Here is a 27,847-nt window from a genome sequence, read left to right as displayed (position 1 = left end):
CATCAACATCCCGACAGACAAAGTAGTTAGGCCACGTAGCACCCCCTAGCAGTCGTGTAACGAGGTTGAGGAGGTGACGTGTGCGGCTCCCTTGTCAGACTGCGCGCGTCCGTGGACACCAATTTGGTATCCGGAGATCCGCAAGTCTTAACTCGGGAAGTCGCAATTCCCACACTTATACTCCTGATCAGAGACCGTGACCGGCTATTGAGAAAGGTCTGATTTGACTGCTCTTCTATAGTCCTCAAAAAAGTGACAGCTTGAAATTGAGAGCTGGTCAGATCAGGTATTAGATGGATTGGAACGAATTCATGTCGAAGTCATCGCTGCAATTTCTAAGATTGAATAAGTTTACAAACAAGAATGATCATTTCAGTGTAAAATCACCATCTCAACATCACGGTTAAAATGCAAACTAATTGTCTCGAGATTCGCAATGACATGAAAGGAGCGGAGCGTCGAAGATCAAAGGTGGCACTTGTTTACGTGTATAGGTGCGATTGAAGCGGATTCGCAGCTCTGTTGGACCTCGCGACAGCTTACTAGCTGAGCTGGGCAGCAGCTGACTGGAAGAAAACTGCGGCTACAACGGTTGGTTACTCGATCTACGAATGAGGTGTAACTGACGTGGTAATGCTGGACGTTAACTCACTTTGTGTGAGCTGGTTTTTTCGTACACAGATTGCTTGGATCATATTATCTGTTCTACGCAGACAGGCCTCTAGGAGTGACACAGTAGATCAATTTCGCTTCTCATCTACACTTTACCGTCTCCTTTCCACTCTGACATCCCATAGCTATCCGAAAATACAGAGTTGCTATGGCGATTCTTTTTAAATTTTCAAAAGATAACGGATAAAACATACGATATTGACCAAACGCTATATGAGTGTGCCGGAAGCGTTCGGCTCCAATTCAAAATCGTTGCGGGAATGGGGAAATGAGCCCACGTCTGGCGTATACAACCACGAATCGCGGAGCCTGGTCAATATATGTACAAGGTCAATGTTTTTGACGTTCCGGAAAGGTCTGGTACCAGTTTAACGACCCCGGAGAAATGAAAAGTTTGGTTGGCTAGCGGCGCTTCCGAAACATCAAACTCATACCTCTGCGTTATACGGGCCACCTCATTCATTAGTATAGTATGTCGATAGTGCTACTACAAGTTATCTACTCCAGGAGAATCGCTCCCGACGGTGACGATTGCAGAGATTTGTGCCCTTCTCTCTCAAACTTCTTCCTTCTCGAGTTTAATACGATATTTACTTCATTAAAATTAACCTCTGTGCATGGGTTGGCGAGACGTTTGTCGCGGAAACGATAACTGCAACGATAAGGGGTTTGGAAACTATCAATCAACATATGCTTCAATCTTGCATTCTCAGACACTGTGCAGATGCCGTCACTTCATTCTACTGAAAATGTCGCTATTCTTGCTTGCATTCGTTGTGGACTTCTGTTGAGACTCAAAATTGCAACCGAATTCACCGCAAGAAACACCGTGAAACTATGTAAAAATCTCTATTAAATGTTAATTAATGCCCAAGCAAATCATCCGAGACGGGAGGAATCACGTAAAGAAGGGGAGAATCACGATCAGAAAAGAAAAGTAACGTATCTCACGAATATTTTCAAAGAAAACAATTCGAGGAATTAATATATCACTCCAGATTGCTACAACTGGTCGCAAATGTTCTCAACAATCCGAAACTCTTCGCTTCGCAACATCGAAGATCATCTACGTAACGTGATAGTCGGAAATTCTAGAGTTTCACACCCAGTCCATGTTTTTTTTTTTCGGATTTCGCTCGAAAGAAAATACGCTTTAGCTTTCGCTCGCACTGAAAGAAAAAACAACACCATGTTTTCTTGTGGTTTTTTTCCCAAAAATTTGATGAAAATATACTCTGAACTACATGAAATGAGTTTAGCTAAGTGATCAAGGCTTCATATTCTTTGCTTTCTCGTTCATCTTTTCTCTTTTCTTCCTTTTCCTCGCAATCTCCTTTCTCAGAATGAGAGCAAATCGTAAATAAATTCTTCAAAATTGTGGTGTCCAGTGGTTTCAGCGATTCTTGACAAACCTAACCTTTCATAAAAAAAGAACACGGAAGAATCATTTTAGGAAATTCAGACATTTGTACAAATGGTGCCCACACTCAAATAAATTACACGGTTTCCTCTTTGAGTAATCGACGCTACATCCAATTCTAATTAATTTCCTAAGTATTTTCGTGGATGATAGCTCAACCGAGTGCTGCGAGAAATTCTTTGAAGCTTTCAATAGACGATTTTTTTCGAATAGTTAATGTATCTAACAGTTTAAGTTATTCGACATAATAGGTTTCCAGTTAAGGAAGCGTATCACGTATTGCCGATGTTGGTTCGCTACGGGACGATATAGAGTTAAGGTTGGAGATAACTCCCCTAATGTTTCCCTAGGGGTGACGGAAAACGGCCTGGGAGAAGGCTTTAATTTCCAGGAAGTACGTCAGAATTCCACCCTTATACACGCGCCGCTACCACGAGCGAGCGGTCAAAACCAATGGCTTCTCCTCAGCAGCCTATTCAACTAAACCCAGTGAATAAGCTGCTAAGAGAACCGGAGCGTGTACAAGGGTGGCGCGTTCTAACGTATCTCGCAGGAACTAAGGCGGCGTCAATTTCGTGATATGCTGCCTTTGAAAGAATGCAGTGAACAGATAATTAATAAGGAATGCAGATAAGTAAACTAATAAGTAAATAAGTAGTAAGTAAGGGGGCAAAAACTAAAAAAATCCACATACAAAGCTGTTCCGGGTGTTTCCCGTTTCATTTAGGCTATACATATAACTCTTGGGGGAACCCCCACCAGTCTTGACGTGGAATCAGCAAAACAAGTGGGTTACGATGATTTCTAGCGGAAGGGTCTTCGGATTGTTTAAGCTTGGATCGGATCGGATCGGATCGTAACTTCTCTCTGACTATCTCAAACTTGGTTGAATACAGAAGAAGAATTTCTTTCACCTCAGAAATTCTTAGTTCTGAGTGGATTAAGTGGGCCATTCGCGTAGTTTCCGCGCTAAAGCTTTCGGAGCCATAATCTTCACTTGGTTATGGAATGATCCCAGCGTTTCGTTCCATCCCTTTCGGCGGAACTGAACGAATCCGAAAGGAAAATCTGACCACCAAGGTGGTCGCTTAGTTATTTTCCACGGCAAGTTCTTCTTTCCAAAGACAGACATTTCACGGTGCTCCTAAACTCCTCAATGCATTATTACGGGGAAAAAATCTAGGTTACGGTGACCAGGAAATCACGCAACTTCTCTCTGTTCGCTCACAAAAGAATGGAAGGAAAGATCGTAGAGAACTAACCAATAACGAAGAGGTTTGATAGCAAAAAAAAACACGGGAGGAAGAAAAAAATTCGAGGACTCCAAAAACCAAACCAGAGGGAAGAAAGATGTCGACATTATTTAAATAATTGCGCAGTCCTAAGAAAATCCAGGATATCATCTGGTGAGAGCGACGAACTGACGAAGGCAGCCCATTCAATCCTGTTCAAATGATCTCTGATCGTCGCGCAGTAAGAACATTACATTTATTATTATTTGAACACTGCAAAGAACTGGAGTTTATGGAAAATAGAAAAAAGAAACAAAAAAATGAAATATGCAGATGGTAATTTCTCACTTCAAAAGTACTTCAATTAGTTTTCTAGTCTACGCCTATAAGGGATACTTCGAATGAAATAATAAAGAACGCAAAACATCTTATCAGAGTCGGCAGCGATCGGAAAAAAAGACAAATCAAACTGGTGGCCGTATGCGCGGTGACCTGATGCGAACTTATCGTTAGTTCCTAGAATTATTGACCATACATTGTACGAGCAGATCAACAAAAATTACTCGCTCAGCGTGAGGGGAAAAATAGAGATATTGAAAAGTGAAAACAATGAAAAAGGAAGTTCAGTTCAGCGCATAAAAATAGATAAATTGATAATGCCGCCACTTACATGGTACTGTTTTACTGTACAAATTATCCCGTATTGTGGTTTGTAGTTCTGCCCATTGTTTGTCGGCCAAAATTTCACAAATGTCGTCAGTAATGGCTCCTAGACAGCATGAATATGCACGAACATATTTTCATTTGAACTAATATTGAATAAATAAATAAACGGATGGACGAGCGACCTAGTAGATGAGTAATAAAAAGTTAGGTGGATGAATGAGGAAACGAACGAATAGATAAATTGATAAATAAATGAACGGATGGATGGATTAATAAACGAACTGACGAATGAATGAAAAAGTGGATGAAAAATGACTGATTGAACGAATGAATTATTGAATCAATCGATGAATGACTGGATATTAATAAGTAAATAAATCTGGAGCGCACCTGCAGGAAGAATTTCAATGGCAATTTGATCAGTATCATTGCATAATTTCTCCAATAACCGTGTCACCTCAGATCGAAGCATTCCGCTTACGTATCTGAAGAAATTAAGAGTTTTACATAAATCTAGAAAATATTTTGTTGCAAACTGTAGCTCCTCAGCGTTTGCTCACCCCCTCTCATTAATTTTTCTTACCGTGACCTGCAATTAATCTTACAGTGGCACTCAAGAATTTCCACCAAACAACTGCTCACATCAACGGATCAAGCAAACAATAAATTTTGCGCTAATCAAAACGAAGAATTTTTCATGGATCAAAATGAATATTACTTATTATTATGAATATTAGATTACAGATAGTGTGATCACTGGAAAAATAAATGAAAAACAATTATGTTTCCTGCCTAAATTCTCTTTCTTCTTTGAAATACAGTACCTGTATTTCGCTAAGTTTACCGCGGAGAACATGTAGGAGCCTTTGCACGAGAAAACGAACAGCGCACATTGCCTCATTTCTACATGATGCGTCTTTTCCTCATAGAAAATTAGGACTGCAACAAACCTTCTCATCGATGAAAATAGAAAATTGATTAGCGTAACATTGCTCATTTATTTACGCTGTTAATATTCTCTCGTCAATACGTGCCGATGGTAGTCGACTCACATGTGTTCTTTTTGAAGAAAAGATGGAAACAGTAGAAAACAACAGCAACTAACGTGTCCTCAATCTTTAGTACGATGTCACGCGGGTTCAGAATGCCGATCAAATCCTCTCTTTTCACTATGTCCACCAAAATCAGACGCGCGGCAGCAGCTCCGCCGAACACGGTGAACGGGATTGGAACACTACAAATTAAAATAATCTAACTTTGGGAAAACCTCGCCTTGCAAAACAATAAATCGGTTAGAGTACTGAAAGGTAGGAACTGGTGAAAATATTTCTTTTATCTACAATCTGTTTATTAAGGATCTTCTGTCTCCCCAATATCTAATGTGAGCTGAAGTTGCTGTTAAATAGCTGTCTCACTGGCGTCAGCAAAGGACTTTGGTGACTATTTCAAGCAAAACATTCAAAATTTTTAAAAGGCAACTGCTTAAGGAAAAGCATATTGAAAATATTTTATCCCTAAAAAAAGTAGAATGAATTTGGAATGTTCTTGAAGATTCGCAAGTATTGTGGGATGACGTTGGAGAAAAAAAAAACTAGAAAAAATCAAGAACTCTTACTTCTGTACACCCGCATGTGATGCACAGGCGGATGCCGTTCTGCCGCATGGCACTCGGATCAGGCGTCGAGCTGCTAATCCTAGAACTAAACTTCCACACTTTTAAGGTTATTTTCATGAAGAAGGCGGCCGGGAACAAACTCCAAGAAAATGAACGAAATTTTGATGATTCAGATGTAAGAAACAAGATAGAGTTTGCAGGAGAAAAAATAATGTATGAATATTGATGTAATGAAAAATAAAACCACAACACTCGGTGATGTAATGAATTCTTCCACACAGATCAAACGCATGTCACGCACATTGAAACCGTCATTCCTTTTCGATGATTTAGCATAATTTACTATTCAAAGTTACCGTAACCCAGCGCTCAATACCGGAGAAAACCTCAAGAGGCTCTATATCCATGAAAGTTTCTTTAGAACTCTTTGAAACCAACAGTGAGAAAAAGATTCTAAAAAAGAAGTCCTACAACAATTCCAGTAGTAATTAATATAATCTCAGTAATGAATCAGAATTCTACCGTATGTGGATAAAAACGATGCAGATATGAGAATGGATATGGTGCGACAGTAGATTTAATCACTTTACAAGTTTTTGAATCAGTATTGAGTTGCCCTGTATTCAGAGGTTAGACTATTTCTGAATCCCGGAAAGCTAGATTTAACTGGTCAAACATCTTTTAACGACATTCTCAAGAAGTCAAGGCAGGAATAAGACGAAACAATAGTGAAAGATTTGAGAGCTTTTTTCCGCCAATGTTTCTCAAAAAGCAACAGCTACCTAATAGCTATCAAAAAAGTGGAAGAAAAAAAGGAAGAGGACGATGAAGAAGGGAATTCAAGTGGTCAAAAAAAGAAATACACAGAATTTTCTTGACCTAGAGTAGCTGATGTTATAGTGAAACAATGCACACTTCACTCCCATAATCTAGACATCAATATAAAAATATGAGCTACCTTCACGCTTCCTCGGTGAGCTTGAAGCCGATCCACTCAGACGCTCAACGCTACTGGAAACGGCGCTAACACCCCGTTCTTTGCCGATAGATCCTAGAATTTTTTTTGGAAAACTCTGATGGATTATGGTACGTTGGTATGTGAGTGGAAGCGAACGCCGAAATTCTGATTTCTCGAGGACCACGATAAAGAGAAAACGCTGAAGTACCTGTTTCACGTCCCGATGACGACGCTAAGGAAGTTGATGGGCTATTTGGGCACTCTAGCATACGATCAAGAGCTAGCTGAAAGAGGCAGGGAATGAAGACGGGGAAAAGAACGCAAGACACAAAAAAAACGGGGCAAAAACGAGGAATGAGGTGTTGACGTGGATTTTGTGAAAGCTGATGAATTTTACTGTAACCATGTACCTAGAATCTATCAACATTTTAGTCCGCACATACTCAAAGGTGCACTCACTCTCTTATTATTTCATTCGGAATGCTCATAATTTACTTTAAAACACTACTTTTTAAATGTTTTTATTGCCAGAGTGGTTGACTGATTCACCAAAAATAGAGGAAAATAAATTAGGAACATTTTTTTGATACAGGTAAGCGATGCAAAATAATAGGGAACGAAAAAAATGAAGGACATTTGGAAAAATTTTGAAAATTAGTGCAAGAATTAATATTGAATTGCTATATTTATTTAAAAAATAATAATGTGTATTAAATGCAGGGAAAACAGAAATGAATATGAAAACACTAGAGAGTGATTTAAAAGAAAAGATTTTGAAGAAAAGCATTTCCCTACGTTAGGAAAAATTACACAGCAGGAGTTTACTCCGATCCATGTAGGCAACGGAATCCGTTGAGAAAAGCAATGGTATACGATCTGGTAACATTGGTTACTGTCCTAATAATAATTAAAAGTCTCACAGAAGATCGGTGAACTCTTCTGGGTGAAAAGCGAAGAGCACAAGTGAAAGTGAAATCCGCAACAAAAAATTCCTGTTACAGTGCGATTACAAATAAGTTCCGCAAGGCATGCGCCGCTCCTTGCCTTCCGCGTCGGGTTGGGGTGGGTGCATTTTGGATTTACTTACTATAGAACGTAGCCGTTGTAGTCTAAATTACAGAGTTGGGATATCCCCGATAACGAGAGTCTCTCTAATTAAGCATACGGCAGAATAATACTGAGACGCGAAGAAAAACCTCTTTTGAAACATTCTGCGGGTCGACATGAGCTAAAGAGAGGCATCACAAATAAGGAATAGGGTATAGAGAGTCTGACGTTGATGAGTTCGTTAGAGCCGCCCTACGTGTTCGACTCTTACTGCTAGACCGTTGAAGGTTTGCGGACGCGTCTGCACCCTTACAATGACTTACAACAATGAGCGGAGGTGTCGGGACTGTGTTTTCCGGACACGTTTAGCGCCAGTATGTCGACCCCGGAGAGATGAAAGACGCGGATGGCAGTGCTGCCAATTCGAGCTGTCGACCGTGCAGCAGCGTAGCCGAACCTCTCACTGACGGCGCGGAACCCGCTCCAAAACATACAAGTGTTAACTATGTACGGAGGATCGGAAGCTGACTACAAATAATGTTAAGGGATCATAAAGGATAAAGTTTCTGGCGTCAATCAATCAGCTTGGGATGCGCCTCACGTTCACTTCAATTCAGAACCGTTTGAGGTTCACGAACGTGTAACTGGCCCACACAATGACTTGCAGTGGCTAGCCGATGTGTCAAGTCAGTGTTTTTATCCTCCCAGACAAGTCAGACACCAATTTATCGACGCCAGGGGTTGTTGTTGGAGGGTTGAAAGGCTTGGTGAGCACTAGGACGGACTCGAAACGGATCGTGCAGGAAGCGGAACCTCTAACCGCCACACTACACCCGCCCTTAAGGAATCATACTGTTTTGAAATATGGTGGAATTATACTTAGAATATTGTTCCAAATGTCAACATCTGAAATCAAAACACAAGAAACAAAAACTGCTGTATTAAGCAGAAATCGAACTTTTACACATGAAGAGGGAGAGAGATGTATAGAAGCAATAGAACAATAACAAAATAAATGATAGAAACAATAGAGCAGAACAACTATACAACAAAAAGACTCCTATAAAAACGGATTTTTTGACGATGCACTGCAAAGCACGACGATGCATGTGAAGAAGATAGATATAAATTCATGGCAGCTTCGCTGGAATTAAGCTCGAATGAAATATCAATTTGCACTTAAGAAAAAAATCTATTCGCAAACTGAACACGAATAAGATTTTGCTACTAGTAGATAACGCATTTTCGAAAAAAAAGAGGACAAAGAGGGCAAAAGAAAAGCAGAAAAAAGGAGGAAAAAGAAAAAAAAGAAGGAAAAAGAAAAAAAGGAAAGGCGCAGGCGATTAGTATGATTTTCGTACAAAAGATTCGTACAATATTTTGCTTAGGGACAAAAGAGAAATGGTTCCTTAAGGGAAAATTGAACCTAGTGGATTCAATGGATAAATTGTTTCGCCATCCGCTGAAAAAAAGAGAACTGAGGTAATAATTTTCGTTAGAGGAACTCAGAATTACTGAGACATTATCTTAGGGAACTTCTTAGCTTGGCAAGTGGGTAGAAAAACGGTGCACGACCGTAATCCCTCTGAGCGCAGCTAAGATAAGCTCATCTCAGTATTGTAAACAACCATTGCGATCCGGACCACCACTACAATTCGCGCCAGCAGCAGTTCAAAGTATAGTAGTTTGGACGGAAACCCGCGGGTATTGGAATCGCTTTGCTTTCTGAGCTCACATCTACACGGTTCAGGGTGTAATTGATCAAACGGAGGTATGTATATATTTATATTAACTAAGGTGTTGTTATTTTCAGATAATTACCTTCTGAATCGCCTAAAGGGATCATGAAATGGAAGATTACTTCAAGGGAACGTGAAAGTGAAGATGTTGGCATCTGTCCGTGAGTAGATACGGATGAGGATTTCTGGATCGTTGAATTGAATGAGCGTCATCATGCTCAGTTCTTTCTAGTAATTCAGAAAAAGCGTTAGAAACAGCTACTGATGCACCAGTCTCCCCAACGATACAACTTATTACGCGCAAGAACCCTCGATCGTGGGTGCGTAGCGGATTGCCAGTTTTTATTACCTATAATGAGTTGCATCGTGGGAAGACGGATTCACACAAGACTGTTTCGCAGGTTTTTTTTCTGGAATCGAGTAAGCATACACCCATATTCCTGAAGTACACTCTTGTATCTATCTATTCGCAAAGAGATCCCAACATCGCCAATTTCGTGACATGCTGCTTTTGAAGATTACGACGAATGCATGCTTTATTACAGCAGAATTTGACGTCGTATAGCCGCAACATCCGCATGGGACCGTCCTCCACAAGATCGTACATATACGACGATGTTAAACCCTGGAGAACAAGAACAGTCGTTGCAACTTGTTCATCATAGCTCATTTATGAGCTACGAGGTGTTCGTAGCCATCGAGTTTTTTTTGCGACCTGTACTGGTTTTTCGAGAGCTGCCCAAAGAAGTACGAAGTAACAGCGGCAATAAAATGGGAGTTCACGGCAATAATAATGATGATTCCGGTTTAAAGAACAGCGCCTCTGACTCAATGACATTTTGCTTTTGATTTTGACAATGCAATTCTGCGATTTTCCTTCTCATTATTGCAAGAAATAGAGCAAGACCAAGAAAATGTATTCAAATACTGTAGCAGAGAGGAGCTCGACGCCTAGAAGCAAGGGAAAACTGGTCCCTGCTTGTTTCCTAGTTCCCGCAGACGCAGAGTTTTTTCCCGCAGACGTAGATACGTACTTTTGTTTATCATTACAGGTACTTTTTTAGAAAGTAATAAATCGGCAACATATGGTTCACTCGCCTTGTGACTGTGTCGTTTCATGCAGTTTTTGTTAATCTAAGAGAAAGGTGGACATCAAATAGTAGGCCGATTTATTACTTTCTGAAAAAACATGTTTTTCTATACAAAAAGATATCTTAAATTCGAATTTCGCCATGTTTAACATTCGGTTCTACACTTTTTTTTCTTCCACGGAAACATGAAGAAATTGCAAAATCTGCTTAACTTTAAAGGACTGCTGATAATAAAACCAAAATTTTCTCTAGAGAGAGCATTAGGAAGTTGGTGACATGCGAGAAAAAATCGAAATTGAAACTCTGACCGACAACATGGATCTAACGAAGAAGAGTTAACAAAAATTAGGGCCCAAAATAAGTACACTCAGATTTCACGGAAATTTTTGGCATTCACTGCGATACGTCTGGCACATTCACTACAGTTACGGTAATTTTACTAGACTACTTCTAGATGTAATTGGAACAATAAGAAGGTTTTTGCCTTTTTGTTCTGAAACTGATAAAAAAAGCAAAGAAACGTTTGACGACGACGACAATACTGACACATACGTATGGGAACATCGTCTCGCCTCGCATCCGCAATGTGATACGACGCCGAAATTTACGACCAACGCCTTGACCTACAAAATCAGTATGGTATGAAACAATAAGCCCGATAGGTTGTTCTCTAGACGGATTCTTTTTTTCTATATTTCGTGGATATTAGTTTTTAGAAGAGTTTGAATATCTGCGGTTCATCCAAAAAATTATTATTAATTTTATTGTTTTTATTTTAGGAGTGATAATTAATCTTAGTCAACCTCACTAAATACTCAGAATTTCCCACGCTTGAACTCTTCCGAAACTGATGCACTTGCGTGTAACTGGGTTATTGATTCATATGATTTTACCATTTAAAAAACTACCATAACATAGCAATCGGAATAGGACCGCCATGTTTTGCTTTACTTCATAGGCACCGTACAAGTCACTTTCTACCCAATAAATTATTCACTCGATACAATCCACCTTCATAAAGACTACTTAAATTATCACCAGGGTCAAGAATAGGCTTTGACTTTCCTAGAAGGAGGTAGTTTTTCTATCCGTGTCCGATATAATTTTGAAAAGACGTTGGGAGGTCACAAAACTTCAATTCCAGGTATTTTTTCTTGGAGCAAGCCAGCTCCTACAAAACCTATCCAGAGCATTTCTCAAAGTGCTTCTCTCACAAACTTATTCTCACGATCCTCTAAACCATTTAAACAATATCTGCGGTATTGAAGGCAGTAAATATCAAATGTTAACAAAACAATACAACAATACAACAAAGTGACCGACCATTGAAGAATATCAAATTCGCGCAAACTATCAGATTAAATTACGCATTATCAATTGAAGTGAATCAAATTAAATATTATTATTATTGGACTGACGGAAACTACGTAATACTGCGTACTACATTGACAAGCTCTTAAAACCTGACTGAGTGGAAAAACTTGAGTGAGAAAACTTTTAAAATGAGGAGTAAACATTACGTAACGCTCTGATGCGAAAACGAGACAATCACGTCACGCGATCCTGGAAGAACGCGAAGCTTTCGAGAGGTCACGAAAACTGGACCGTCCGTCCCTCCGTACGTTCATCGTAGAAAACAGCGCGCTGAGTCATTGCATAATTTCACGTATGAATGATCTCGAAATGGAAATATTTGCCGGCAATCGTTTGGGATGGAACTACAAATGGTTGCACTCATTCATTTCAATAGACTTCGAATCAGAGTTGAACTGTTCCCGGAATGAACAATCAAATCATTTGAACGTAGGAGGAACTGCAGAATTGAAGTAGAAGTAGACAAAAAATTGATATGATATAGCACAGTGTACTAAACAAAACAAAATGATTGGGAGATGACTGTGAAATAATGTGGCACACTATAAACTGACTCTTAGAAATAAGAAACTTGAGCGCTGTTTGCTACGTCGAAGGTTACACGTTTTACATTTCTGCACTAAAAATAGCTGTCTATAAAACATATATTTGGAATAGATTAATAGTAATAGTAGTTTAAAATATCAGTAGTGAAAGTACAGAGATGAAGACTATCTTCTCATGGCTTAAAGGCATCACCCCACGAATCTGAGGTGGTGCAGATTTCATGTGGAGTATTCGTATACGGGATGGGAGACTATGGAGAGGGGGGTGATTCCGTCCATTTCTTCCTAATTGCCGTAAAAAACGGCCCGGAAGATGCGGCGCCGCACAAGGCTGGCGCGCTCCAGTCGAACTCCCTGTAGAAGTGCTCCAGTACGCCTGAAGCCATGTCTTCCGGGCCGTTTTTTACGGCAATTAGGAAGAAATGGACAGAATCACCCCCCTCTCCATAGTCTCCCATCCCGTATACGAATACTCCACCTGAAATCCGCACAACCTCAGATTCGTGGAGTGATGCCTTTAATTTTAGTTCTAGCAGGGAAAAAACACTCCATCCACAGACTGACTGGCGATGGATTTCCAAGAAAAATGAAAATCGTTCTCCTAGAGATCACCATGTCTATGCCACTACTGTTCCTATTTTATATAGAGATAAAGCAAGCACCACCACCATTATAACATCACTCATGCGCAACAAAACGCAAATAGCGGCACGATTTACCCCGAGTGGCGCACGGGTTCAACTGAGCGAAGAACGCCTGCGTTCGATCGCTGGTTTCATGAGGATTCACAGTAGCAAAACAAAAAAAAAACAGCAACGATCCTGCCTTCACGTGGCTGACACGCTCACTAATCCATGCCCAAATGCCATTCCATCATTTACTTTCCCTTTAACGAAAGCCGGTTTTGGGTGGGAGGGGACGGAGGGTGTTGTTTTCGTTTCGAATCCTTGCAGTCACATCTTCCGACATTGATGTTGATGGACTTTTAGGAGTACTGAACAAAAAAGGGCATGCGAAGAAAAGGTCTCTGGACTCTGAGAAGTGTTTGTTGCGTTGTTTGGTTGTGGATTAACTCCAAGGTGTGGTCAGCGAGTGGCATAAATGCCAAACATATAAGGAGCATTCATAAGAAAGTACACTGGTCATTAATTATTTCCAGAATTTCTGGATTCTTCTCATTGATGTCACGTTGCGAGGGAAAACATTTCGTGGAATTTTCATACGAATCAGGTAAAGATGAAGAGCGCTATTCACGTGAATTTGCGAAACAATCGAGGGACATGCTTCCATGCCTTGAATATTCATGGGATTGTTTACTTCCTTATGAAAGAAAGGAAGAAAGCAGCCACGACTGTATGCTCAAACGGATTGATTCGCACCACAATTTTATCCGAAACCAGTCCCAAACGTTTTACGTCACATCGTGTCACTGATTTATCAGAATAATTTGAAAAAAAGACATGAAACCTCATATTAGTACAAATCCTCACTCGAAAATCATGTTCATGTGACCTTGACTGTTCATACCTCGAAACAGATCCTTTTGGCTGCACACCTTCGGATCAAGCACATTCTCGACGTGAGCAGTGAAGAAGTATTCCAACTAATTCTTAGGAACAAGTCTTTCTAAGAAATTGTTGGGATACTGTAAGCCAGCTGGAGAAGTAAGAAAATCCATTCAGACTAGATTCAGCATACATACAAAACACGTACACACACTACTACGTTCATACATTCATTCAGACTAAACCATTTGAAGTGAATAGACGAATAATCTAGTGCCCATGACACTAGGGGAGGATTCGCCAAGATCTGAGGACTTATTTTATGTATAATTTCGGCACATAAATTATACTAATACTTCTTGGTGTAGTAATAGTAATTGCATTTACATTTTAGGATATAACAATAAACATAACACACATAATCACATAAACAAACATAACACATTGCCCATGTTCGACTGTCTTTGAATCTCGGCATAATTTAATAAAGGCGATCAATACCAATCTTGGCTACAGCTCAAGGAAATCAATTAAAAACATAACCCATAAACTCACATTCGCGACAACAATAGTCCATTTGGAGAAAATCGTTACAACTCTCAGAATATAAGATTCGTGATGCACTTATTGTGTATTTTTAAATTGCCTAGACGTAAAAATAGAATAGGAGAAGAAATTCTAGCCTGAAGATGACCATTTGTAGTACTTCAGGTCCTTTTTTGGCGAAACCAAGGAAACGAAGGGAAAGAGCAAATAATAAAGAAGATGTGCTACGAAATTAGTTAAGTAATAATTGATAGCAGGTTGGGAAAAGAACAAGTCGATGGTTTTATGTCCTCTGTATTATATCCACCAAGTACAAGTATAATGGGTGCGGACTCTGAATTCAAAGTAGCTGGATATACGCATCTGCGGGCAAATTTATGTTCGATATTAGCATTTCCCTCATGGGCTCATTTATCTGCCAAAAAACGTAGATCCAGTCAAATAAATCGGAGAGGAAAGAACTGACTGATGCGTTGAAATGCAACGCCGGTGCATGCACCGAATTCACGCAATACTGCACCAATCGCTGCCACCGGAGTGCAGGTGGAAGAATCCACTTGACCAGTCGACATAGGCGCCCGGCCCAGCCCAGCTCTATGCATGCAAACACATGACCATCGCAAACTCGTCAACAAGTGCGCATCGTTGAGTTTCAATGGAGGTCGTTGCCATTGCGTGACGGCGTGGCAAGATTGGTGCCGCGTCGCGATGCGGTAATTGCTGGCGACTCGCCTTCAGCGATTTCGCGGAGGCGATTCGCTCGCACTGTCCATGGTTTTGTGTCCAGTTTATTTTGCGCAAATGCGAGACAAAAAATCGCCGTCAAGTGCACTCCAATTCGTGAGAATTTTCTCGCATTTTTGGCGTTCGCAAACGCATGCTGAACATGTGAGCGTTGATTTTGTCATTTCGATTCGCTATTTCAGAGTCATAACACGTGATGTGAAGAGAGTTGATGGATGAGATGAGAGAGATTTTTGATTTTTTGTCTCGCATATTGTCTCGAAATGTTACCGATCTTCTTCTCTTTCACCTTTCCAAACCCTGCCTTTTTTCTCAGTCCATGGAGAAAAACAGTCAATTCACTAAACCGCCACTCGTATCGAAAACAAAAACCGTATTCGTACCGTATTAAAACAGCAAAACTAAGAACGTCAGCGAAAAAAAAAGGTTACACAGAAGCTCTTCAGCTAGAAGTCTTTCATGCAGTATAACAACTTTTTCAGGAAAAATCCTCGCAAAAAATCCACATATGGAAAGCTTTTGCTACTTTCTAGATAACATAGAAATCACTGCAAACGAATACAACAAAAGAAGATGGAGGAAAATACGTCAATTTCCTCAAAATCATCGAAGTCATGGTTCAGTTAGTGTTTTACAGCTTTTATTCTACCTGCAAACCTCGCTGAGAACAAAGAATGAGATGATTTTAGTCACACATCTGGAATTCACATCTGGAATCAAATGTGATCCAAAACTATTCTTATGAAAAAGAAATCTTATCGACTATTGAGAAAAAACTACTATTGCCACCACTTATTGCTATTGAGAAAAAAAACTTTGCAAATTTTTGAAAAAAAAAACTCTAGCTAAAAAAGGTACAAGAAGTACTAGATTTTTTGCTCACCTACTTTCTAAAGTGGGAATTAGAAATGTCTACTACAGCAAATCGGGAGAAAGGTATGTAGGGAAATTTCGTGGATCTCTCGGGAGATTGAAGAGGAATAAAATTCCAAAAAGTTATTTTGGGACACGTGGACTGGCACGTCCTAGAGGATGTCAGGAAATTTCCATGGATTCAGGTGTGACAAGGAGAATGAGAACGAAATGAGGTTCTGGGAAAAAGGTGTAATATTACTTTGTAACTCCACATTTGTGACTGAGCGGAACGAAAGCGTGGCGCTTGGCAGCTCCCAGAAGATGACACGAAAAACTGGTTCTTCCTTCTTCGGTGCAAGAACACCAGAATGTGCGCTATTGTATTGTATGTCGGTACAACAATGACAAGAAAGAAATAGTAGGCAGTAGAAAGTAAAAAGCTGAAAAAGAAAGAAAACGGTTACTCAGAACTCGATCCTCATGAGCAATGCAATGACTTTCGTAGAAAAGGAGGAATTGGCGCGAGGAGAAAAAAGGGAAATGCGGTCGACGGAAAAGAGGCGTGACAAGGGAAAGATTGACGGATACGATCGGAGAAATAATACAGTAAATAGAAGCGATTAATCACAAAAAATAATCAAGAAAATAAACAATTACTGCAAATAGTGGGAGTCACGTATTAATAAAGGACTAAATCTCCTCTTTCCGAAATACCACACTTTAAAAATGAAGGAGAAATTCGTGTCTGTCTGCGGATCGGGGACCTAGATGGGGTAGAGAATTTCTCGGTGATTAGGCACACTGTAGAAAGTGATATCTTTGGAATCATCTCAGCTGCAATGTTAACAGTAATTTCACTAGGTGATCACGAGTAACAACACTATTCAGCGCCAAAGCTAGAAGCCTTTTCTCCGCGCAAGTCCCGATTCTTTGCTAGCACTTGCAGAAGAAAAAAAGAAATCTAAAAAGGGGAAATAAAATGACTTTATTTCGCAAAATTTCTGTCGGAATCGAAAGCGGTACTCTATCAGTAACGTTACACGGAAAATCCACTGCGATGCAAAATAAGGATTCGAGACCAACATCCAAAACGAGCTCTATCTTCATTTTAGAGGGCGTCAGGAGTCGCACGCATAGGCGCATCCGCTTAGGGGCTGATCTTCAGTGCAGTCTATCCTTCATCCCTTCGCTTACTTGACTTGTAATTGGGGATTTTAAAGACAGCGCTATCACGAAACAGACGATGTTGGTGCCTCTGCGAGCAAACATAGAGTTCGGGATGTAGATTACGAATAATGAGCGTGACCCCCTCATTTTACCCCAATCGTCCTGATAAACGGTGATTGTTCCCACGAGGTAGGTGAGAGCACTCGCGCACGCGCCGCGTCCACGAACGAGCAGTCGAGCATCAATGAGATCTCCTCAGCAGTCTATTCGAATAAAACCAATGAATAGGCTGCTGAGGGAAGCGCCATAAGGATGGCGCGTTCTGACGTACCTAGGGCGATGCACAGGCCTTTTTTCACTAAGATTAGGGTAAATTGAGGTTCGCACGCCCAGCTCGTGCATAATCTACACCCGGAACACTATATTTTCCGCGAGAAACCCAAATATCGTCAGTTTTGTGATAGACTAAGAACAAAAAAAGGGGACTGATGGTCCCTTGACAGAGCTAAGTTGCTACTGGCGTAAAATTGGAGGAGAAATGAAATCTATGTTCAAGAATTCACCCTGACAGCACTCAAACATCTACCTCGATGCAGAGAGAACATCATTTTTTCCACGGCAAAATGGACTGCGAAGCATGAGAGCAAAATCTCTGTAGACCTCTTGAAGAAGGAGGCCAAGTGGCGCTTTTTGAAGCTCCACCGACAACACTGCGAAGAGGAAAAACTATCTGTGTGCCTATCCTTTACAACCACATGGCTAGTAGGAAAAAACTCAAGTGCAAACATAAAACTTCGTCTTACGATGACGTTAAAATCTAAAATCTCCATTGGGGTGGAAGAGCAAGTTCATGTTTTGCCTACCCACATCTAGCTTTCACACCGTTCTTGAAGGGAATTCCGGTAGCACGGTAGACAGACGTAAACGCCCTTTAACTTTATTCATCTGATCTGATGCATTTTTTAGGATTATTAGGACTACTTTGGATACGTTTCTGAACAAATGCATTTTTTAGGATTATTAGGACTACTTTGGATACGATACTATCCAATGAAGACTTCCCGTGGATGAGTGCATTACGCGGCGAAAATACATATCCACTTGTTCTGGCACCGAAGATTTCTATTCAACGCATGGCTAGGTGCAACGAACCATCGTTTCATCAACTTTGCGTCAGTCAGTGGATTAGATAATGCTGGCTAGCATGGCTGGATAGCAAGAGAAGTTAGGAATTCACTGTGAGTAGGGCCGTGCGGATGCCTGCCGATGATGGCGCGTGCTGTGGGAGGGGAGGATGACACGGGTTTTGTTGACACGTTGGTATTTCCAATGACCGATAGTCGGACAGTTGGACAGGTATAGTTTATGAACTCATGACGAAATGTTCAAGATTGCTGGCTATACAAAATCCTTTTAAAGATGTTTTGAGGTGATTTGAAGGCAAAAGAGCGAAGGTGACGAAACAACTACGACCGTGGATTTAGACATTAAAGTGATGGCTACTGAAAAGTAGAGAACTTTGGAGACTTCTCGAGATAGAAACTGATTAGTACGTTCATCAAAAATGTGTGTAGAAACATTACTTCTTACAAATAATTCGTCAACTTCAATTTACTCAGGGGATTTTGCGCAGAGGCTCGGATGGGGCGTTGTTGTGTCATTCTTCAAAACAGCGCGGTTTATCTAATATCTCCAATTTCTTTCTTTTTTCCTCCTTTTTTTCTTTTCTAATCAAACTATGTAGATCATCGGCAATTTCCTCCGCTACCCCAGATCCTAACAGATCGCTATGTGATATAAACAAATAGAAGTAAAAAGTTTTGTTTAGTATATTGAAAGCAAATAACAAATACCCAAAAACATTGAGAATAACGGATCGGTCTAGAGAGACGTAAAGTTCAGAAAAGTGCAGTTTTATTAAAGTGTTAAAGGAAAAGAAGGAAAAGAGGTGACGAGAATTGAAAATGTGACATCTATGGGGAAGTACACAGGAAATGTATCCAAAGGTAAAACTAACAATACGATCAAATGAACAAAAAGACTTTCGCAACAAAAAAAAAACGGATGACATTTCAAAGTCGCTCACCTGCAATTTATCCAAATCCTCAATCTCCTTGACCAAATCGATGGCACTATCCATATCGTCGGTCTCATGCTCCACCTCGGCAATCGTTACGCATTCCGTCCGGTGTGCTCCGTCCGTCGTCATTGTCGGAGACGAGAAATCAAAAATTCCCTGAAAGGCAAATGACATTTTTTTAGAAATGAATGTAAATGGTGCAAATCACATGTGCGAAGAATTTGCACGATATTTGCGAGATATTGGAATTGAATTCTAAGCAACTGGAGATTTTGAAAAGAGAAACATGAAGGAATAAAATGAATTGCATTCAGTCAGCTAAATGGTACAGAATGGTGACATTCATATGGAATTAAAAATTGCGTGAAGAACAGGGCTAGAATGTGAGTTTCTCCAGAGCCTCACAAACAGCAGGATTAACGCTCTTTTTCGCGATGGGTATTCAGAATAGTGTATTTGAATTAAACAAATTAAAAATAGAAGCTACGGTATCGAAAATGTGGACTGTAGTCGACACCGACTGGGAGGTAAACTAAGAGATTGCGATGCGTCCTCGGTTCAGCATTGTAGAGAAGAGAGGGAGAGGCATGTCAGGGAAGCGACGCGGTCGCTGCGCCGCTGCTAGCCGTATGAAAACGTCTGTGTTGATTAAGTTTCAAGTTCGACCTTCTTTGAATCTTGGCATCGTAGAGTTTGATTGTGTACTACTTCTTAAGCAGAACCAAGATTGTTATTGATCTTTATTCTGGCCAACGTTTCGGCGTCGTCGCCTTCTTCACAGCCTGGAAAAATCAAGGACACATGTAGTCTACTCTCTCAAACGTCTCGTCATCCCACAAGATACGATTTAGCAAACAGATTATTTAAAAGCAACGTCAGAAAAGCAGACCAGCGCTCACCTTGATAGCCACGAAATCGTGATGTTAGCGGACCACCAGTTGTTAGAGCTGCGCCGCTAGTATCAACTAGTAACGATGCCCCCGCCTCTGACCCCGTAGGTCAAAACCCGCAAAGGTCCTGATGTGGCGCTAGCTCGTTGGTCACAGCGATGCATTCTTCTTTACGATTCATGATTGGACTTTTGGCCGTGATATAAAACGCTTCCAATGTATTTACAAACGCCAGAACGTCTGATTCGCGTGCTAAGATCGTGACAGCTATCTTGAAAGGGATGTTGTCATGAAACTGTCTGCGATGAACACCTAAAGAGGATGATGTTTTTGATTTTACGAGTCGGTCTAGGCGCTCCTTGACGCGGATACATAGTGATCTTTCTGTTTCGCCAATGTACTCAGCCCCACATAACTGACAGGTGATTAGATAGATAACTCCCGATACCACGCAATCACCCTGCCTCCCGTTCGGACAAACGATGCAAATAGGGGTCTCACAAAGTCTGTCATAGGCGCGATTGCGGGCTGGCTGCTGCTTCAGGTTCGCAGGTGGTGTGCCCACTACTCTGACTGAGTCTTGCAAACCTGCCTGTCGTAAGCTTGCTCACACTGCATTTCTCATGTCATCCGAAATAAAAGGAAGGCAGAAAGGGATCTTTTGTTCTATCCTGTGTCTGTGTTGATTATTAATTGATCGTTAATTATTAGTGTGAGATGAAATCCGTCGAATAAAAATGTCTAAAAGGAGTAGAAAGAAATTATTTCTTCATTTTTAGGAATTTCAGTAAAATTCAATGCTTTCCGTCAACAATTCGAGACCACGTACGAAGGAATTCTCATGCACGACGAAACTTGAATTCTATTCTAGCTACATCTGATTCCATATGATATGTTTGACCATATTAGTGGCACTTTTAACGCGCCGATAACTGCAGGAAAGGATAAAGGATGAAGTACACAGCGTTGATCAATCCTTACAGAAAACACGCATCGACATCAATTCAGAATCGTTTGAGTTCGTTTATGAACGCATGTTTGTCTATACACTTTACCACGCACATTATACGTGCTGCACGGGCTAGGTCATGTCAAGTTAGTGTTCTTATCCCCACGGACAGGTCTGGCACCAGTTTGTCGACCAAGAGGGCTCGGTTGGCTCCGAGGCAGTTTCGAGCCATCGATCGTGCATTCACAATCAAACCTGCTACCGAATAGAGGAACTCTTCAAACATCGGCGGAGAAACTGGATGAATTGCCTTTCTGAGACGATCTTCTGTCTCAAAAAAAGGGCTTCTCTTACAAGTCGAACACAATTTGCTGGTACATCTTCCAGAAGTGCGAAAGTTCGACTTTCCTTGAATCTTGGCATAGAGAATGCAACTTGTTGATAGTCAAATTTAAGCAACAGCCAAGATTGTTAACAAAATTTATTACGGCTAACGTTTCGGCGTTGTCGCCTTCGTCAGAGCCTTGGTAGCCGCGTTGCCGTGATGTTAGCGGATATCCGCGTGGTGCTATCGCTGATCGAGCGGAGCTTAAATTCGACTATCAACAAGAGGAACTCTTGTTCACATGAAAAAGAAGCCGATGGGTGAAACAGAAAATGAAGAGCAGGACGTAGCTGCACCTGAACAGCCCTGGCTGAACTGGTTCTTCTGCTGAAAGTGTAGCCACGGTGGATAGCCGTGGCTTTGGAGGAGTGCTGTAGCTGCACACCCTATAAATGTTACAATACGAGGCTGGGAGCGAATCGCAACAAAAAAACAAGAGACATATCAGATTACAGTGAGGGGTTTACGCTACATCGTTAAACATACGGAACGGGCACGCATACTCGATGAAGAAGAGAAAGTATGCGCGCAAAAATTGGTAAGAAAAAAGTGCAGATATCGCCTTCTCTTATCGTAGATTCCTTAATCAACTAAGAATTTCAAAAATAAGAAGATCGGGTAAAAATTTTCATCAAATGATGATGCAAAAATTATTCATTAGGATGAAATTTGCATAATTAATACAGAGATTGAAACACAAAGAGCTTCATCTTATTGCGAAGCGAAAAAGTTTTCCTGTTGTGGTTTGTCTTAATTAAATATCATGTATACAACTAAATTTTAATCCATATTGAACGGATCAAGCTGTAAGGCATAACTCAAAGAAATGAGGAAAAAGACTCACATAAACGTTAATGAGCATAAGGAAAACCAATAAGGTACAATTCCATACATCCACTCTCTTGTAGTGCAATACACTGAATTTCTCAGGAAAAATTATTATTACCTAGTTGGTAGTAACGTCATTTAAAAAAAAGTGTCTGATCCTTAAAAAAATTAACACACTTTCACTAGAATATAACTAGAAACAACATTATGTACTCCAACTTCGTTTAACTTCTTTCCACTTGTTCTTTTTAGTTTAAATTTTTCTCATCAAATTTATGGAAAAAAAAACGATGATTAGATCTAGGAAATCCTCGAGTGAATGCGAAAAGTGTTATGGCTAATAAGCATGATACGAATCTCCACAGTTAATGGAGCTTTTCGGAGTTTTTACGAAGTTCCATATGTCTTAAATTGTTTGCAGTTCCACGTAAAAGAGAACGTAAACACAGCGTAAAAAGCGCAGTTAATGAGCAGAACGTTCACCCTCACTTGCTCTACCAACCAACAGCGCTTCCCTACTTCCTTCATCAACCGCCCTACTATCCCCTGCGTATCTAAAACCTTGGAAGAAGGTAACAGAGATTTTTCTGGGGTATAACAGAGATATAAATATCTTTAAGACGCTGCAACACTGAAGTTCCTAGGAGAACAATTCGCTCTCTGCTTATGTCAGAAAGAAATAGTGCTGACTTTTGAGAATTTATCAGCGTTCATTCGGGAAAAATGAACTTCTTTACATAATTAATTTTACGTAACCTTCCTTGAAAATAAACAGAATGGGCAAAATATGGAGAAAAAACTTCAAAAATAAGGCAGTGAAAAGTTCCGATGTGAATCAGATAGAAAAGAGAAATGAGCGAATTCAATGAGATTGGCATGAGGCAATGAATTATTTCTGACGATATATCGCAAACGTATGTACAGCAGTCAGCTGAAAAAAGAAGCTGTTCTGAAAGGTTTATGACGTGCCTGCAGCGTAGATATCATAACCCCCCGTCTAAGAAAAAACCTCTCTAGCATTTGTTTCAAAGATGTAAAATTAAGAACACCGTACGCAATATCAACCAAATATGATCTTATGACCAAGCTCTCAACTTTCACAGATAAAAAATCGAAGGTACAACGATATGCCACAGTACTACGGAAGTTCCTTCAAATCTATCAATCTTCATAAAAACAGAAACTTGAAAGAACAAAAGTGTCTGGACATTAAGTGAGAAATTCATGGGGGATACATAGTTCCTGACTTGAAAAAGAAGTCTTGAGACTTGAAGAAATGACGCGACAAGCGCCACAGTTTGCCTCGGAAGGAGACTTACTGCGAGGTCGTAATATTGAAAACGGCGCCACCGACGAGCCACTTCTTGTCATGTGTTAGAACTGCTACCTCACTGCTCTGGACATTAATCATTCGGAAATTCTCCTCCTCTCACATATTTCAACCATCATCCAAAGGAAAAGGGCAAGTGTGTAAGTTATTGAGAATTTAACAGATTAGCATGGAAAACTGTCGGAATTCCCTCTATATCAACTGGAGGTTGCACTTTGACAATCAAAAAAAAGTCTTTAATAAAGGAACGAGGATATGGAAGGTTTTGATGAGAGGAGGGCTATGAGAGCACGATCAACGTGGAAGAATAAACGGAGGAACTGGTCGGGAGCTATATTTGTTAATATTAGCCGGGAGACCTTACGGATAGCTGCAATTCCACAAAGAATAAAATAGGTGAGCTAACAAATTTTCCATTAATCTATCCTAAAAGATGAAACTCAGATTAGTTCAACTTTTATTAGTTCAGATTCATCCCCATCCGCTGAATCTTTCACAAGTTACTGTAATAATTACTTCAATAGTTTTTCTCAAGGCACATAAAGGAAAAATTAGCTAAAGAAAAGGATGAACTCCGAAACCTTCTTTTTGTAAACAAAGGAACAGACACTAATAATGTCTTTTACTGCATGGGCGAAATAACGTTTTAACTAGAAACTGGTCCTTACAAGGAATGTTCGTATTCATTAGTATACACTAGGATGCCAAATCCTTGTGATTAGGGAACCTTAGCGAAAACAAACGCCCATGAAGTAACAACAGGAACGAAGAACGAGGATTGCAACGCGAAAACGTAGTGCATAGGATTAAGGTTATCCAGATGATCTAATCACTTGCTTGGAAGGACGGAGGATATCGAGGAAAAAACCACAAAAGTAGGGAAGCGACGGCATTCTGGTATAATTCTAGAGTGGAGGCAAAGAAATGATGCTAGGGAAAACGATGAGCGTTCTCTTCTCGGGCGGGATCTGCGAGAAGTTCGTTCTTCATCAATCAAAAGTTTAAAAACGTTCGGGACGGCGAAAGCTTAAGCTGTGATCAATGCAGTCCCATCAATTCTCGCAAACCACGAGTTTTACAAGTTGAAATTTGAAAAAAAACCCATTTGATCATGATCGACGGAAGTGAAATTTGTAAATAGTATTAGTCCTAGAAAGTAAAAGCAATTCCCTGATAATAAAGATTTTGTTCATTGTTATCAGAGAAACAGCCAAATATTCGTTGTAAAAAAAGAAAAAAAGAAATATAGAGATTAAGTTTTTTGTTGACATAGCAATTATAACAGGTATATACAAAAAGTTAATTAATGAACAGTCCATTGTGGGTCACTGCATGATAGCTGGAATATTGGCTACACGCTTTATGCACAATATTTCCGCGGAACAACTTTCAATTTCCTCTCTATTTCTTCATGAAAGAAGAAAAGAAAAACTAGACGCGGAGAAAAAGAAAAGCAGGAGACGGATAGAGAAAAAAAAAGAGAGAGTGACACGGCTAGCAATAACAGTTTGAAAACATTTTAGTTAGTCCAACAATCTCCAAATCTTCTCTTCCTGAAACCCCGTAGTTGTGTACTATGTAACTTTATATCAATTTAACTCTATTTATTTGTTAGATTTATAAATTCAGCATAATCGCTAAACAATCTATTATATATATATATATATATATATATATATATATATATATTATCAGTAGCACTATTTAAAGCAGTATAAGAAGACACCAATAACTAATAATTAAATCCTAACCCAAAGAAATAACTAATAATTTGACTCTATAAGAAGTGGAAAATGTACGAGATACGATTGTTTTACGTTCAACCGAACTTGAAGTAGTCCCGTGATCGATGAATCCGGTTCCAACGTCCGGATAAAACTTATTGATATCGGAAGCCAGTGCGATTCCATCTCGCTCTTATTTATTGTGTAATTGCAAACAGATGTTTCAGAGAGGGGAAAACATAGGAGGAAAAACGAGAATTTGCACTATAGAACTTCGAAGAAGGTTTGAAGTAGTAGAAGGCCATAAAATCGCATTTTTCGACCCCACACAGTAGCCAGACAACTACTTTTGCAACAAGAAGAAGTTAATACACGAAGGGATTACAGGCAGAAAAATTAAAAAGAATTGGAAGAAAAAAATGAACACGAAAAGCGCAATAACAAAAAGAGTGACAGAAAAAAGAGTTCTCAAAAATCGCGTTGGTAATCCCCCCAAAAAATTAATTAATTGAAACGTTCAAAATTGGGATAAGCTTACGGTCTAACAATCTCAGTTCACAGTCAAGTCTGCCACCAAAATATCGTGAGCGGCCGGAACAAAGTAGAGATTATCGGGATCAAATAAAGGGCCTCGGATCACGACAGAAAAACTGACACTTGTAGTCGAAAGGCATCATTAACGGTGATTAGTAAAAGCAGCTGGTTGCATTTATCGTGCATTGATCTCTTAGGCTTAAGAAATAGTGCGCACTCCTCTGGATACTGACAAGAAACGTTTTCAATAATCTTTTTATAAAGTAAAGCAGCTAATCATTTAAAAAAGCAAGGCTGGAAGAATGCGAGTTAGTCGAGCGTGGATAAGTTGATTGAAAGATCCGATGTGGAGGAAATCAGTCACCAACCAAGTCAGATCATGTGCCAAGTGCAATCGATAAAGTTTCGAATCACAACATAGCCCAGATAGCGCTCAATCTACGACATCCGAGCAGCTGGTGTCGTTGATTAGAGTCGCATTGTCTCTTGAAACATTTTGAGGAAGATTTTGGGAATTTTTAAAGCACTTCATTAGGAGGAAATGGCAGAAAAACACTAAACAAGAGCTGGAAAAACGTATATGAAGGGAAAATGCAAAATATGTGGTAGGTCAATTTCAAGGTGAACTGGACGAAATGATGAAAAATTAATGTGTTTTTTCTCGCAAAAAACCTACGGTAAACGGTCGAAGTAGTTAAGTTTACTACTAAATACAATAATGGTATGCAGACGAAAAGGATTGCCTCCATGCGGGATTGAACCGCAGACCTTCTGTTTACGAGACAGACGCTCTGCCACTGAGCTATAGAGGCACTAATAGTCACATTCTTAAAGGTTTTAACAGTGATAGGTGGAGAAGAATTAGCTAAATAATAATCAAACCTATCCAAAAAACTTTAGTTGGTCATTCGACGAACTCGATGAGTGCGAATAGGAACAGAAGTTCATAGTTATTTTACAAATTACCTATTGATGTTGGTATTAATGTAGTAAAAAGTTAAAGGCAGAGTATCGTGAAATTGATGGCGTTAGGATTTTTCCACCAATAGATAGAGCTAGGAATGCACTATACGACTGTAAACAATTTCTCAAGTGAACCAGAACAGAATAAATTCATTGAACATGCCTACCCCCAACGATGCAAACCGCTACGGGTAACAGAACGAGGACGATTCGCAACTCGTCTACGATTGCGCGGTCGGGTGAGTTTCCGACGCTGATTTCAACTATATTAGTTGGACTGCACACGTTGGAGAACGACTGCGGTGTCCGCGTTTTATCGTATTATCGAGTAATGGGTTGTACCGCCGGAATCACATAAGGCGGTTTCAGACGCTTTTTTGGAATGTAAGGAGGGATTGGGGGTGTTCACATTCATATGCACTTGTGAACTACATCCCTATGGAAGGAAGCAACTTGTTGTTTAGAGTTGTTGCAATTCCAAGGGGTTCTGCGAGGCACTAACGACGCAGGTGTCATGAGTTACCCTACATAAATTAACCACAGATATTAACGTTAGTCTTTGAGTTATGATGAACCTGTGGTCAATCTTTCTACTGCGATTACGCAGTTCCACAACGTTACGGCAGCGAGGGCGAAGAAAACGTTTTTCCAAATACGAAGAAAGGCCAAAGAGATAAAAAATTCTGTTCAATGTTAAAAATCGAACACAAGGAGGTGCATTAAAGATCTTGGACAAACCATAAGTAGCACGGGCCGACCCTAATATTAGGTAATAACCACGCAGCACATGTGTTCCGCTTAGATGATCGACCGACCGACCCATAGCCGCCTGCGACTGACTGCCACATCCTATTCGATGTCATTTGTTTCTGTCCAGCCGTTGCGCAGTATGACATTTGCTTTTTTCGATTTGTGGTTTTACAAATAGCAGCAGATGACAAAATGTACTCGTGGGAATTGTGGTTATCCGTGAACTGGCGACGGGGGT

General features: G+C 40.1%; 1 protein-coding gene across 3 annotated transcripts in view; it reads right to left on the bottom strand.

Moving 5' to 3' along the window:
- RB195_001904 (uncharacterized protein) overlaps positions 1 to 23,719 on the bottom strand; it is a gene marked incomplete at both ends in the record, with an annotated part of 57,247 nt that extends 33,528 nt beyond the window's left edge. The window contains 15 exons of one of the 3 annotated variants that reach the window (XM_064198894.1): positions 3,995 to 4,093; positions 4,381 to 4,475; positions 5,096 to 5,224; positions 5,606 to 5,690; positions 6,564 to 6,656; positions 6,772 to 6,847; positions 19,263 to 19,412; positions 19,923 to 19,933; positions 19,979 to 20,038; positions 20,156 to 20,211; positions 20,263 to 20,417; positions 21,277 to 21,409; positions 21,591 to 21,683; positions 21,777 to 21,866; positions 23,628 to 23,719. In XM_064198894.1, coding sequence (XP_064054774.1) covers positions 3,995 to 4,093; positions 4,381 to 4,475; positions 5,096 to 5,224; positions 5,606 to 5,690; positions 6,564 to 6,656; positions 6,772 to 6,847; positions 19,263 to 19,412; positions 19,923 to 19,933; positions 19,979 to 20,038; positions 20,156 to 20,211; positions 20,263 to 20,417; positions 21,277 to 21,409; positions 21,591 to 21,683; positions 21,777 to 21,866; positions 23,628 to 23,719 — 1,417 coding nt within the window. Of the gene's footprint in view, positions 1 to 3,994; positions 4,094 to 4,380; positions 4,476 to 5,095; positions 5,225 to 5,605; positions 5,691 to 6,563; positions 6,657 to 6,771; positions 6,848 to 19,262; positions 19,413 to 19,922; positions 19,934 to 19,978; positions 20,039 to 20,155; positions 20,212 to 20,262; positions 20,418 to 21,276; positions 21,410 to 21,590; positions 21,684 to 21,776; positions 21,867 to 23,627 lie in introns of those variants that run through there. The other 2 variants (XM_064198895.1, XM_064198893.1) reach the window with 2 other exon arrangements.
- Between the last annotated feature and the right edge of the window lie 4,128 nt (positions 23,720 to 27,847).

This window comes from Necator americanus, chromosome IV, assembly GCF_031761385.1.
Source record: "Necator americanus strain Aroian chromosome IV, whole genome shotgun sequence".
In the NCBI taxonomy this organism is placed as follows: domain Eukaryota; kingdom Metazoa; phylum Nematoda; class Chromadorea; order Rhabditida; family Ancylostomatidae; genus Necator; species Necator americanus.
The sequence above is the reverse complement of the archived record's forward strand: the minus strand, read 5'-3'. Positions and strand labels throughout refer to the sequence as shown.